At 43.2% G+C, this 13,913-nt stretch overlaps 1 protein-coding gene across 1 annotated transcript in view; it reads right to left on the reverse strand.

Moving 5' to 3' along the window:
* wnk3 (WNK lysine deficient protein kinase 3) overlaps positions 1-13,913 on the reverse strand; it is a 46,488-nt gene that overhangs the window by 3,727 nt on the left and 28,848 nt on the right. Inside the window, exons 13-26 of the mRNA XM_030138819.1 lie at positions 10,769-13,871; positions 10,460-10,503; positions 10,224-10,359; positions 10,007-10,123; positions 9,814-9,915; positions 9,680-9,728; positions 9,428-9,580; positions 6,794-8,895; positions 6,332-6,578; positions 4,597-4,871; positions 3,787-4,112; positions 3,456-3,691; positions 3,275-3,370; positions 3,026-3,189 (exon numbers count right to left, since the gene is read on the reverse strand). Of these exons, the coding sequence (XP_029994679.1) occupies positions 3,026-3,189; positions 3,275-3,370; positions 3,456-3,691; positions 3,787-4,112; positions 4,597-4,871; positions 6,332-6,578; positions 6,794-8,895; positions 9,428-9,580; positions 9,680-9,728; positions 9,814-9,915; positions 10,007-10,123; positions 10,224-10,359; positions 10,460-10,503; positions 10,769-13,871 (7,150 nt within the window). The remainder of the gene's footprint in view (positions 1-3,025; positions 3,190-3,274; positions 3,371-3,455; positions 3,692-3,786; positions 4,113-4,596; positions 4,872-6,331; positions 6,579-6,793; positions 8,896-9,427; positions 9,581-9,679; positions 9,729-9,813; positions 9,916-10,006; positions 10,124-10,223; positions 10,360-10,459; positions 10,504-10,768; positions 13,872-13,913) is intronic.

Genomic DNA, 13,913 nt, shown 5'->3' on the forward strand with positions numbered 1-13,913 from the left:
AGACTGATAAATACTTCTAGTGATGCAGCTGAAGAACACAACGCAACTGTTTTACATACCTTAAGAATACATCTATGCCAAACGTTAAATTAATGGAATACACAATTGTAATTCGAATAGTTAAAGTCTCTCAAGCCTTAATAATAGAGCACTGGTTAATAAGCCTATTAATTTATACATTCACACTGTCAACATTTGCTGCATGCTGGCTTTAGTTGTAACAGCTGTTGCTTTTAGATTGCATTATACTTCTTTTCCCCCTTATTTGTTTGGGGTTGTAGTTGAACTAAATATAACCTGAGTATGTTTCAATAATTCTTGTGAGTAATAATGCATTTCTCGACCTGTCTGTGTTTGCGTTTGTTATTAGGTGCCAACACTGCCACTTCTAACTGAATGTACTCACAGGAAGACTCAGAAAACCTGAACTGACTTAACAAATTGATAATTAGTCATGACAGTGTGGTTTTAGTCATGAGGTGTAGGGTAACCAGCTAGGGAAAAGATATCCTGGGTGTGCTGAACTTGTTTCATAGTACAGGCCCCTGGGATGGGTGGAGAAAGTCACCTGTCAGTTAAGAGAAGGGGAGGTTAGGTGAGAGCTGAGGGTGTTTGGTGTGTTCCTTTGTCTGAGAACATATTTCCTCACCAATACATTTATCTGAAGTGCCATTATTTTAAATGATATTGGATTTATACCTCAGAGATGTATCTATGTGCCTGCTACACACCCCAATTAAATATGTATATCTGACATCCTCAGACACCATAAGCCACTGTATGGGGGGTATTTGATATACCTAACTATGATTATGGCAAAAATGTATGGAAGTAGGTCATACATTTTGTCAAAGGAAGTGTGAGTATTATGTGTTATTCTGTATTAATCCATGCTTTCTAGTAATAAAATTCTGATTAAAGTTTTTATTCTTAATTTGGGTGCTTATTAACTAGAAAAGCACTCGGAGAGCGCAGACCTCCGCCAAGGCTGATCAGTGGCCCCCCCCGTGGGCCCCCCCACGCCAAGGAGGTTATGTTTTTGCCAGGGTTTGTTTTGTTTGTTTGTCTGTCCGTTAGTGTGCAACATAACTCAAAAAGTTATGGACAGATTTTGATGAAATTTTCAGGGTTTGTTGGAAATGGGATAAGGAAGAAATTATTAAATTTTGGTGGTGATCGGGGGTGGGGGGGCCCACGGGGGGGGGCCACTGATCACCACCAAAATTTAATAATTTCTTCCTTATCCCATTTCCAACAAACCCTGAAAATTTCATCAAAATCTGTCCATAACTTTTTGAGTTATGTTGCACACTAACGGACAGACGAACAAACAAACAAACCCTGGCAAAAACATAACCTCCTTGGCAGAGGTAACAATGTAAGATATACTTTTTTGCTTATTATTATTGGTTCTGGTATGTATATGGTATGTAAATACATTGATCTAAATTAATTTACATTGCATTTCAAGTTCAGGGTATTTTATATAGATCATTCCTTTGGTACAGAGAACTATTTAAAAAATTACATCCCATATTTTTCACTATTTGTCAGTATAACACTTATACTTAAAGTATGTCATATTTAGGCCCGAGCCGAGTAAAGCCGGCGCAGGGCCTATTGAGTCTGCAGTGGGCACATGGGGACGAAACACCGATTTGGCTCAAATTTGACTCAGACGTCTATCTCCCAGGCCTACACCCATTTATTAAAAGACATTGAAATTTCGCACTACAGCGCCCCCTACAAATGTACATTTACAAAAATGACATCAGTTTGGAGATACAAACACCGATTTGGCTCAAATTTGACTCAGAAATCTGTCTCCCAGGCCTACACCTACTTGTAGGAAGAAAGTGAAATTTTGCGCTACAGCGCCCCCTACAAGTTTTTTTAAAATTTTTTTATTAAAATTGCTTCAGTTTGGACATACGAACCCCAATTTGGCTCAAATTTGACTCAGATGTCTATCTCTCAGGCCTAAACCCATATATCAGAAAAAATTGAAATTTGTAGCTATAGCGCCCCCCTAAAATTTTACCTTTACGAAAATTACTTTACTTCAGACATAGGAACACCAATTTGGCTCAAATTTGAATCAGTTGTCAATCTCCCAGGCCTACACCCATTTATCAAAAGAAAATGCCATTTCACACAATAGCGCCCCCTACAAATTTACCTTCACGAAAATTGCATCAGTTCGGACATACGAACACCGATTTGGCTCAAATTTGACTCAGTGGTACATCTCGCAGGCCTACATCCATTCAATAGAAAAAATTGAATTTTGGCTCCATAACGCCCCCTACAGATTTATTTATACAAAAATTTGTTCAGTTTGGACATACGAACACTGACTTGTCTCAAACTTGAGTCAATTGTCAATCTCCCAGGCCTACACCCATTCATTAGAAGACATTGTAATTTGGTGCTAGAGCGCCACCTGCTGAACGATGAGCATACTTCTACTGGACGTGCCCTTGGCAAGGGCCTTTAGATGCCGCTTGCGGCTTTAATTTTCACTTGTCAATGAACAAGGGAGTGAGAGCGGTGGTCGAGTGAATGGAGAGAGCAAGCTTCGTTGGAAAATAGAAGAATAAAAAGGTTGTTTTCTGACTGTTTTCATGATGATTTTGATCTAAAGCACAAATTAACTCCCTAACACCACTGGAAAAATACGTGGAAAAAAAAGGGAAAAAGGAAAGGTTGACAGGAAATACACATGCTTCCTCATCTCTCTTCCTCCTTTGCTGTTTTGTGTGTCTGCAGCAGAGACAGAGTGTGTTTTGGCCAAAGTTTTGTCTCTCAGACAGAACTGCAACCCCTTAAGTGCAGTACAATAACAAAAAAGCTTCATTTTTATATTGTCCCACCTATGTTTTGTGACATTGTTATTGACTGGAAGCACAAACTCACTGAAAATGGCCTGTATACAAAATGGACTCTGTGTAATTTCAGTCAACTGTTATGCTACATGTTTCCCAGCTTCCGTTTATGAAATTCAGACTCTAGAGTGTAGTCCTACCTCAGAGGGCTGGCTCCAGCCTCCAAACTCCTGCACTTGTTGGATTTGCTTTATTTGATTCAATGAAGGCTTGGGTGGGGCAGGGCCCACTGTGTCCTTTGTCCAATTGTCAACAAGTTTGTGCAGTTCATCTGTGAATGTGCTTTTCCTTAGAGGACTGTGATCTGTGGAGAAAAAAAATGAGACATGTAACGGCTTATCACTACATTATCTGATACATTGATGTATATACGGTATCACTAACTGTACCTCTTTTAGCAGGCAGTGAGGTGCGGTGCTCCGGGTTGCAGTAAAGGGGCAGTCTACTCTGTTCACCACCTGAGAAGCTACTTGACTGCTGAATCCCTAGATGAGACAGACAGCAAACAGTTACATGTACAGAAGCAATTGAAAAAAAGATATATGAGAGAAAGAGGGTTAAAAGCCGAACCAGAATGTGTAAGTCCGTTGTTATCCATGTGAGAGTGAGGCCGTTGCCGGAGCTTGATTTTGGCAGGTCTGGGCCTGCGAGGTGACAGGACAGGAGGTGCTGTTGGAAGAGGTGGGGTTCGGGACAAAGGGACAGGCAAACTCTGCCGTTGATCTTTGAGGGAACGAAGTTGACGGTAAAGTTCCTGTAGCTCTCTGTTTTGCTGGGCCTGCAGGGATACCACCTCTTTGATGTGCCTGTTAAGGAAGACAAACATGTACAGAGAATGTAGTGAGAAGACTGAAAACCCAACCATCATCATAAAAAAGGATGAAGAATGAAGTTGTCTCACTTTTCTCTAAGCTTATGTAGTTCTTTCCTCAAGTCTTCATCCTCCAGCTCACTTTCATCGTCATCACTACTGCCCAAGGGTGAGTGGCTGTGCCCATGTCCTCGAGGCATTGCTGGGGTCCTCTTACCTTCTTCTTTCTCCCCCTCTTTTGCACGAGATTTCCTCCTCTCCCTCTCCAAATCAGGAGACACTGGGGAACTGTCCGTATGTCTGTCTTCTTTCTTTGTCTCAGCCTGTGTTACAGAGAATCGACCCACTTTCCTGTGAGTACTCCCATGGCCTGATGGTGTGTCTTTTGGGGGAGAGGACTGTACCACTGGAGTCACCTGAGGGCAGAGGAAATGGGGCCCATTAGGTGCCTATTATTAAGAGTAAATTTGCAGCGAGGATGAAAACACTGCCATTATTATCCCGCCCCCTGAAGGGGAGGCAAGGGGTATTGTTTTTGGTTCGGTTTGTTTGTTTGTTAACACTCTAGCAGCAAAACTATTGGTTGAATTCATACCAAATTTGGTTTATAGTTTGCCAGTGACCCAGAATAGATATGATTAAATTTTGGGAAAAGTAGGTCAAAGTTCAAATTTTTTATGAATTTTTTACATCTTTTTTCTTCTCCTATTTACTTATAATGGGTGAAATTTCAAATGTCTATAAAAATATAAATTTTGTTTCAATTTACTTCAAACTTGGCACATATATAGAGGCAACTGATATGCTGACATCACCATATGCAGACATGATGACATCAGCTGGATCGATGCCAAAATAAATTACAATACGTGTAAGGGGCCTGGCACCACTTGTTCCCACCTGAAATCGTCCTTTGCGTGACTCTGGTGGATTTAGGGGGGTCACCTCCTTCTCCTCACTAAGAGTCTGACTGCAGGACCGTCCATCTGATGAAGAGATGGGAATGAAAAACAAAAAGGGAAGACAAGGACCCAGAGACAAGAACACAGAGACACAAGAATAAACACCACAGTGATGACGAGAAAGAGTACAGAAAGAAAACACAGAAACATATAGATGCACATGGACAAACATGGGGCACGAACACAAAGGCAGAGTGTTAAAATCCATCCAAAATCACACATTATCAACCTTAACTTACATGTCTTGCATGTAAGTCTATGAAATGTGTAAAAACATGAGCTTTGCAGCAGTCACATTTAAATTATAAACAATACATTTTTTTGAGCAGTAAAATACATGTGTAAAATAACATTACGGGTGTGTGGGGAGGGGTGGTAAGTGTCTTTTGAAATAAAACAAAATGATAGCATGTCAACAAAATTATAAAAAAAAGTTTGGTGAAACAGTAGTTAAATGTTAAAAACAGTATACCCCCACCCACCCACACATCCACTCTCTCATTCTCACTGACTCCCAATTTGTCCCAGTCATATATCAAACAGCAAAGTACAATAACACGTTAGAAATCTGTGCACAGATCAACCGTGAAATTGTTCAGTGTGTTTGATATTTGGGACACTACATTGGCAAAGTGCGCATGGATATTTACTGCATAATGAAAAACCAACATAAAGAAGTACGTAGCCTGATATAGGTGCTACTTACAGATAACGATCCATTATTAGACAGATGTAGAACATGACAAACATGATCATGCAGGGATCAAAACTAGTGCTACACAAAAAACAAATACATGCATGATGGCTTGATTAATTAAAGGCTGTAATAAAACTTGGCCATGTAATAAACTTTCAAATGTGAATAAGCAAAACATATAATAAAAATGAATATTTGATCATAATTTAGACATTTCATACAGATAATGTAAATTGAAAAAGTAATTTTAATCTTCATCTTAATATAGTAGTTTAGCGTAAAAGTAGAGTCTCCTACAGCAGTGCATTACTGCAAGAGAAATACAGAAAGCACTGATATATTCTGACAAGTGACTACATAATTTCAGCAACCAACTTAGCATCTATCTTATCTGAGTTATGCTGGAAGTTGCATGGTGCTGACTACACTGAGCCAGCAGGTGGAGGCGAGGTGAGATGTTGCTGCTGGCAATGCCCCTCGTGGACACAGGGCAGGGAAAAGGGGGATGATATGAGGTGATATGTTCAGGGCAAAGGCACAGCTGGTCTTTATTCCAGAGCTCATCTGCACTGGGAAAGGCATCAGACTTCTGATGCAAACTTCCTTCTACACTCTCCCACCCTCCTCTACTCTTCATTGATCGCCCCTGGGTGAGTAACCCATGCAAAAAGAAAGATTGCCAAGAAAATGAAATTCAGTTTAAGAAAAAAAAGAAATTCAGAAAAAAACAATAATGTATGTAGTGACGTCAACGTTGACATAACATGATGACTATAGTCACATTACAGTATGCAAAACAATATTACATAATAACTACAAACATTACCATCCTTTAACATTAAATGTTATCAATTCTTGAATGTTAATAACATTATTTCACTATGTTACTAAATTAGTACTATAAATTAAATTTAAGTCCATGCCCCAACATCCCATTCTCTCTCTCTCGCTCTCTCGCTCCCTAAAAGGACGCTACCTTGCTGGACTCTGGGCTTCTTGAACAAGCTGGCGGAGTGACGCAGTTTGCACGCCCAGTTTTTGAATTTGCGAGTCCAGGATTTCTTGCTAACAGGATTTCTGATACTAGGACATGTCAGGTTTAGGCCAAAATATCCACCTCCTGCATTGTGCTGCTGCTGTCCATGCCGGAGGGGGATCGGGTGCTGATTGGGGGGCCACGATGCATCTCCAGTAGTACTGGTGTCAGATTGAGGGGGTACAGCCTAGAATAGTTGAGACAATTAAGAATGGCTTCTAGGAGTTGAGACATTCAGAATGTACAAACACTGCAACATTAAAACACAGAAATACAGCAGAAAAAGAAGTGAGTGGAGTCACGTTTACACAGCTATGGAAATACAGTGAAATATAGATTCAGTACTGTACTGACAAAGTTAATAGATATTTAGACATGATTCTGTCTTGCATATTCACTCACAAGGATCATCGGTTCTCCTGGTACAGGTGGGCGCTGGGCCCCAGTAGAGTCATCCTGATTGAGAGGCAATAGAGATGAAGGTGGGGTAGAGCAGGCTGAAGTCGAGGGGACAAATGGGCCAGGCTGATGCTCCACAGGGCCCAGCTCAAAGGAGTTAGGAAACTCTGAGGAGGCTTCCTCTCCTCCATCCCTCTCTAGATCAGGGGAGGTAGAGGATGAACGGGATGTGGTGGAAGAGGTAGTGGAGGACGATGAGTGGGGGGAAGTATCTGAGGATGAAGCAGGTGGGGGAAAAGACACAGGGTGAACCGATTGTGGCTCAGATGATTCATCTCCCCCTGCTGACGTAGAGGCAGCTGATGCTGAGGTTGGGGCAGATGGAGCTCCTCCTGTAACTGTTGCTGTTCCGCTGCTATACTCCTGATAAAGCAAATTCCTCAGTTTTTCATCAAGAGTCTTTATGCGATTGTCCACAAATTCAATTTTTGGGGGACCCTCACTGTCTGATTCAGCAACAGAGGAAGGCTGAGCAGGAGATGGTGTCATAGTGAGAGAAAGTGATGGTACAGGTGCTTCAGCCGTGCCTAGTTGGAGAGGCGGCAGAGACGAGTCAGACGAAGGGTGCAGAGGGGCAGAGTAGCTGCCAGTGTCCTCTGTAAAGCTCGTCTCTCCTGTGGACACCTCTGACTCTGAGTGCTGTAAAGACGACTGCTTCTGCAGGGGAAACTGCTGCTGTTTCTGTGGTGTGTCCGGCTGCTGCTCAAACTGCTGTAGAAGTTTCTGTGACTGAATATGCTGTTGAGCTGTCTCAGTAGGGATCTGGATTTGTTGTTGAATCTGCTGTGGACTTGGGCTAACATTCAGTTGTGCCTGTTGCTGAAGAAACTGTTGACTCATTGATATCGGCATCATTTGGCTTTGATCTGGCTTTAATGTAACTGCTCCCATAAACAACTGCTGCTGCTGGAGCTGCTGTTGTACCATTTGCTGTTGTTGTAAATGCATTGTTTGTTGAAGGTTTAACTGTTGTTGTTGTTTCTGCTGATCAACTTGTGCCTGCTGTTGGGGAACTACAGCTTGGGGTGCCATAGGTTGCTGTGGTAACTGTGATAACTGAGGCTGCTGTAGCACCTGTGTGGTATACTGAGGTGTTTGCTGTTGAGTAAGCGTTTGTTGGGTTTGCTGTAAGGGTAACGTTGGTAAAAACTGTTGCAGAGGCACAGACTGTTGTAACAACTCTGTATGACCAGGTAGAGGCAGCATTTGTACCTCTGTCAGCTGTTGATGGAGTGGTAATTGTTTTTGTATTAATTGTTGCTGTTGTTGTAACTGCTGGAGAGATTGCTGCAGCTGAAGTTGTTCTTGGAGCACTATATGTTGTGATTGCTGTTGTTGTGGTGGTACTTGTACTCGTTGAACCTGCTGTTCAAGCTGAACTGCTGGAAGTTGTGGCTGAATTGCTGGCACCTGCTGCTGTACTGCGGGCTGTAGCTGTGGTTGTAGTTGTGACTGTGGTTGTTGTGGAGCAGGCTTGGCCATCTGAACGAGTGTCTGCTGCTGCTGCTCCAGGCCATGCTGACTTACTGGAGGAGAGGTCACTGTGGCAGTGGGAGGAGGGGACTGAAATGAGGTTGAGGAATGATCTGCTGCAGGCATACATGGCCTTGGAACAGTTATGACTGTATCTCCAATACTTTGACCTATGCTTGAGCAACCACTGTTTCCAGGAGATGTGGGGATTTCAGGAAGAAAGACACTGGGTGTGGGAGAAACAACATTTGGAACAGCAGGCAAGGTGGTGAGGCTGGCAGCAACAGGCACTGCTACAGATGAGGTAACATTGGAAATTTGGTCAGAAGAGATTGAGGTGAGGACTGGTTCAAGACCAGTGGAAGCAGTAACAGGGACAGAGCACTCAAGAGTGGAGGCAGGAGCAGAGATGCTTTCAGAGGCAGTGGTGTGAGGAGCAGAAGCAGCAGTAGCTGGGGCCATGGAGGCAGGGGCTGAGACAGAGGAGACTGGAGGGGAGGTGGCAGACAATGTTTGGCAGGGGGCAGAGGCCATTCCAGTCAAGGACTCCGGTTTCTGAGTTCCTTCACTTTCTACAGTTTCAGAAAGGAATACACACAGTTATATTGCCAACTTGTCATCTTGGTAAGCCACAGCTTTAATGGTGATCTGGTGTAAGGGTTGACCAATATAGTCTTCTCAGACATGATTCTGATCATTATTAATCAATGTATTTGGAGCAAATGTATCAGTGTTAAAAATAATATCTTGGTGTCACAACTGTCAAATCACAAACTCCATTACAAAACCTCATCCAGATGTCATTTAGATGGTATTTATTACCATGTTTACTTAACTTCATGAGGGTTTATAGAATAAAACTTATTTAAAAAAGGTATTAAAATTTATACTGAATTAGAAGTCTCATTAACAGGAATCCCAGTCCAGCGTGCCACACAGTGGTGACTACAATCAAACAACAAGCCTGCATCGAAGCCAAAGTAGTACAGACTTAAAATAATTGACTCCATTAAATACTGCATAAAACGTAACAATACTGATAAAGGTAAAATGCTGAACATCTGATCTGATAATTGGTCAACCCCTTGCCTGGAAAGGGCTTACCTGTCTCTGTGTTTGAAGACTGGGGTATCCTTGCTTCTACAGCAGGCGGTGGCGTAATGGCTCCCTGATTGGACAGAGAGTCTCTGTGGCGGATGGTCTGGTTGATAAAAAAGCGCCACCGCCCCACAGGGGAGGAATGGGGCACAGAGTCCACTAAAAATAGTAATTCAAATATATGCATTATAAAAAGTCTGGCATTTTGGTGTAATGTCACGTTTCTAATTTAGGAAAGATGGGTGTACATAAACTTACCTGAAGCACTAGTTGGAGTGCTCACGTGAAGCTGGTCTGTAGACCCAGTCTGATAGAGAAATACATTTACATACATTTCAAATATTAAAGAGTTAAGAGTTAGGTATGTTAGGTAAGTATAGCTGTCAACGTACCTGTGAATGTGTTTGAAGAATTTCTTGAGCTTTTTTAACTATGGCTCTTAGCTCCTCAACAAATTTTTCTTTCTCCACATCAAGAACAAAGTCTTCCTCCACCTATAAACAAAATAAACCAAACAATTTTTGAGACATGAAATACATTTTTGTTGTACAGAAGGCAAACTATTGAATTGCATGAGCAGTCTACCATGTAATCAGCTATGTCCTCAGGTGCATCCCCTTCAATGTCAAATTTAAATGTCACCATCTTGTTGCTGTGGGTCTCCAGCTGACATTCTACCATATTGTCCCCACTGCTAGACACCTATGGAAGGTCAGACAAATTATCAATATATATCCTATTGTAGTAAACATTCACTAACATAAATTCATAGATATGGTATACTTTATAGATATTTCTTCACCTGGAGCATGCTTAATTGGAACTGATGAGACACTTTCTCTGGCTTCTGACAAGATGCTCTTCTCTGAGACTTGACTTTCTCTAATTTCCCATTGGCCAAGAGCTGAAAGGCATCTTCTCCACTAGGTGGTACAGACCTGTTGGTAGGGAGTTCACAGAATTATTACTTATCATACCATAAATGACATGTTCAACTGGTCAAAATACTGACCACATAATATATATAGATTAACATACCCTGATGAAGAATGATGTTCTATGCTTGACAGATAAGGGCCATCCTGGAGAGTAGCAATAGAGGCAAAAAACAAAAAGTGCACAAAAAACACACAAAAACATTAGCAACACATGGCACAATTATAGCTCCAATTTAATTATGATAATTAAAAAAGTTTACTTTTCTGAATGTACCCAAAATGTTTTAATGAAATTTGTTAGTTTCAATCAAAAGAGCAGTAACTTTATCAAGTTATTATAAAGCAATATTATTCCTTCATTCTGCCAGTATATATAAATGAATACAGTCAACTTTAATCCATCCTGTACCTGAGCAATGCCCAGCAGGGAAAGGTCACAGTCTTGAAGCGAGGCTTGGGGCAGTATGGGAGCATTAGAATCAAGCGACTCTAAAGTGGTGACAGGCGGAGGGGAGGTGGGTATAAAGTCGGCCTGCCCTGGTAGGGTTACCTGGGCCGCTGGTGGAGATGTTGGCAGCTCTGGAGCAGGGGCAGCAGCAGGATGGTTGCATGGCAGAGATGGGAGAGATGGTAGTGATGGTGGCGGGCATGAAATATGAGAGGGGCTGAGGGGCAACTGTTGTGCAGGGAAAACAGCATGGGGTAAAACAGGCTGTTCAGTTATGGGTGCCTCAGTGTGTGTCTGTGTGTGTGAATGAGCTTGTGTCTGGACGTGTGTCTGTGTCTGCGAGTGTGTTTGGGCTTGAATGTTAGTTTGTGTGTGTGTGTGAGCCGGTAGGGACTGCTTGGCATGATGCTGAGGAGAGGGAGGTGCACCTGCTACAACTTGACTGTAGAGAGGCAGGTTCCTGTTCTGGGACTGAGGCTCAGCCACATTACTTGACACTATTTGCGCTGTAATATGGGTCACTGGATGTGAAGCAGGCTGACACTGCAGCGGCACCTGACCTTCATCAGGGGGTATAGGTGCTTGCTTTTGAGGAGATGGTTGCTGAATTGGAGTTGGTATTGGTTGGACTGGTAACTGGGTTAATACTGGCAACGGTTGCTGTGGAGCTAGTGTAGGTGCTGGTTGCTGCACTTGCACTTGAGAAAGCTTTTGGAGCTGTTGTTGGTATTGCTCAGCAGGTTGAGGCACAGCAGACTGAGAAACTGGCTGAATTACTGCAGGGTCAGCAGTGCTTCCTAAAGGATGCTGCTGGGCCTGAAGATACTGAGGAACCAATGTTTGGCCTAAGACATAGGGCTGTCCAGTTTGCGGCACAGGATTAGGACTGGTGATAAAGTTTGCGGGGTCAACTGCAGGATTCAGACTAGAAGTGTTAGTTCCAACACTTCCAGCTAAGCCAGGAGATAGAACCATCTGCTGAAACTGCAGCACTGGCTGTTGCTGCTGTGTAATATGAGCTATATCTTGCTGTACAGATGGCATAGCTTGGTGAGAAGGCTGAGGGATATACTGATGGGTCAAAAGTCCAGCAGCAGCCTGAGTGTGCAGTTGTTGTGGCTGAGCTTGAACTTGAGTTTGCAACTGCCCCTGGAGGAGTCCTGACATTTGAGTAGTTTGCTTAACAGGAGTCTCATGTTGGATCTGACCATTACTTGGGGCAACTGCTGCTGAAGACTGGACAACAATCTGGCTGTGAAGGTCAACATTTGTTCCATGTGTTGGCTGATTGATAGTTAAATGCAGAGGTTGTGTCTGGATTAAAGACTGGGCGCTCACCTGGCTCTGTGCAGGAGCAGCAAGGCCTGAGTAATTAGACTGTAACGGCATTTGCTGGGTCTGGATAGCTTGTGTCTGTCCCTGGATGAGAGCTTCTGGAGGAGTTACTTGGGCCTCATTTGTAGCCTGAGTTACTTGGGTTGCAGACTGAGCTACAAACTGAAGTGGCCCTTGTCCTTGGATCTGGGGATGAGCCTCACTTTGTCCTTGCTGAGCTAGGACTTGAGCTGGAATAACAGTAGATGTCTGAACAGGGACTTGCCCAGTCTGAATGGGTATGGGGATCTGGGCCTGGGAAGCAGTTTGTGTTCGGTGCTGAATCACCTCAGAGCCAGACTGAGGTCCAACTGGGATATGAGGCTCTATTACAGAGGCAGTATGCTGTGGCTGAGCGACAAAGGTTTGCTGTGGCTTGATGAGTGCTGCTTGTTGTTGTTGCTCCATTATTTGCTGCTGTGTGAGAATGGCATGTGGCGTAAACTGAGTGGTGTTCACTTGAGGAATACACACATGCTGCATATCAGCTTGCTGCTGTTGAATTTGCTGCTCAATATGACTTGGTTGAATAGAAATAACCTCTGGTTTCTCAGTTTGTTGAATTTGAATGATGGCTGCTTGTTGCTGCTGTTGCTCTTGAATCTGTTGCATCAGAGTCTGTTGTTGCAACCTTTCTGCTTGCTGCTGTTGTATCAGTGCCTGTTGTTGACGCTGTTGCTCTAACTGTTGTTGCAGCAGGGCCTGTTGCTGCTGTTCTAGCTGCTGCTTAAGTTGAGCTTGTTGCTGCTCTTGTTGCTGCTGCTGAAGCTGAGCTTGTTGTAACTGCTGCTGTTGTTGTAAAAAAGCCTGTTGTTGTAAGTGCTTTTGTAGTAGTGCTTGTTGTTGTTGTTGCTCCACATGCTGAAGTAAGGCTTGCTGCTGTAGTTGCTGTTCTTTTTGCTGCTGCAAAATCTGTTGCTGCTGCTGTCCACTTTGCTGTTTCTGTGTTTCTTGCTGTACTGCAACTTGGTGTTGTTCAATTTGTTGATAAAACTGGTTTTGTTGTTGTGTCTTTAATGGAGTCTGTTGTTGTTGCTCTAATTGATGTAAAAGTGCTTGTTGAGGCTGTTGTTGTTGCACAAGTGCTTGCTGTTGGTCCTGATGCTGTTTAATAAGAGCTTGCTGCTGTTGTTGATCCAACAGTTGTTTCTGTATATGAGCCTGTTGCTTCTCTAGTTGATGCTGTTGTAGCTGGGCCTGCTGTGTTTGTTGCTGCTGAAGCAGTACTTTTTGTTGCTGCTGATCAAGCTGTTGCTGGATATATGTCTGCTGTTGATCAAGCATCAAAGCTTGCTGTTGGTGCTGCTGGTGCCCGAGCTGTTGCGTCTGCTGCTGTTGTAAAAAGGTTTGCTGTTGCTGAAGTTGTTGTTGCAGTTGTGTTTGTATCAGTGTCTGCTCACAGGGGTCCCCTGACTGATGCTGTATATATGTCGAAGGTTGCTCTCCTGGCTGTTGTAATGGCATAGCTTGCTGCTCCCTACCTGTTTGTGAAGGTAACACTTGTTGCTGAGGAGTTGGCAGAACAGGTACAACAGACTGTTGTTGAGGCTCATGTGAATTGTCTGGACAGCTGTTGGTAAAGGCTCTGTTGATGATGTTCGGTTTGAGGCTGAGCGGCAATAACTTGTTGTTGTTCGAGCAGAGCGGCCTGGGCCTCCATTTGCTGCTGTGGCTGCTGTTGTGGATGTTGCTGAAGGGTGGAGGTCTGTGGATCCATCCCCATCTGTTGTTG

This window comes from Sphaeramia orbicularis, chromosome 7 (genome assembly GCF_902148855.1).
Source record: "Sphaeramia orbicularis chromosome 7, fSphaOr1.1, whole genome shotgun sequence".
Classification (NCBI taxonomy): Eukaryota; Metazoa; Chordata; class Actinopteri; order Kurtiformes; family Apogonidae; genus Sphaeramia; species Sphaeramia orbicularis.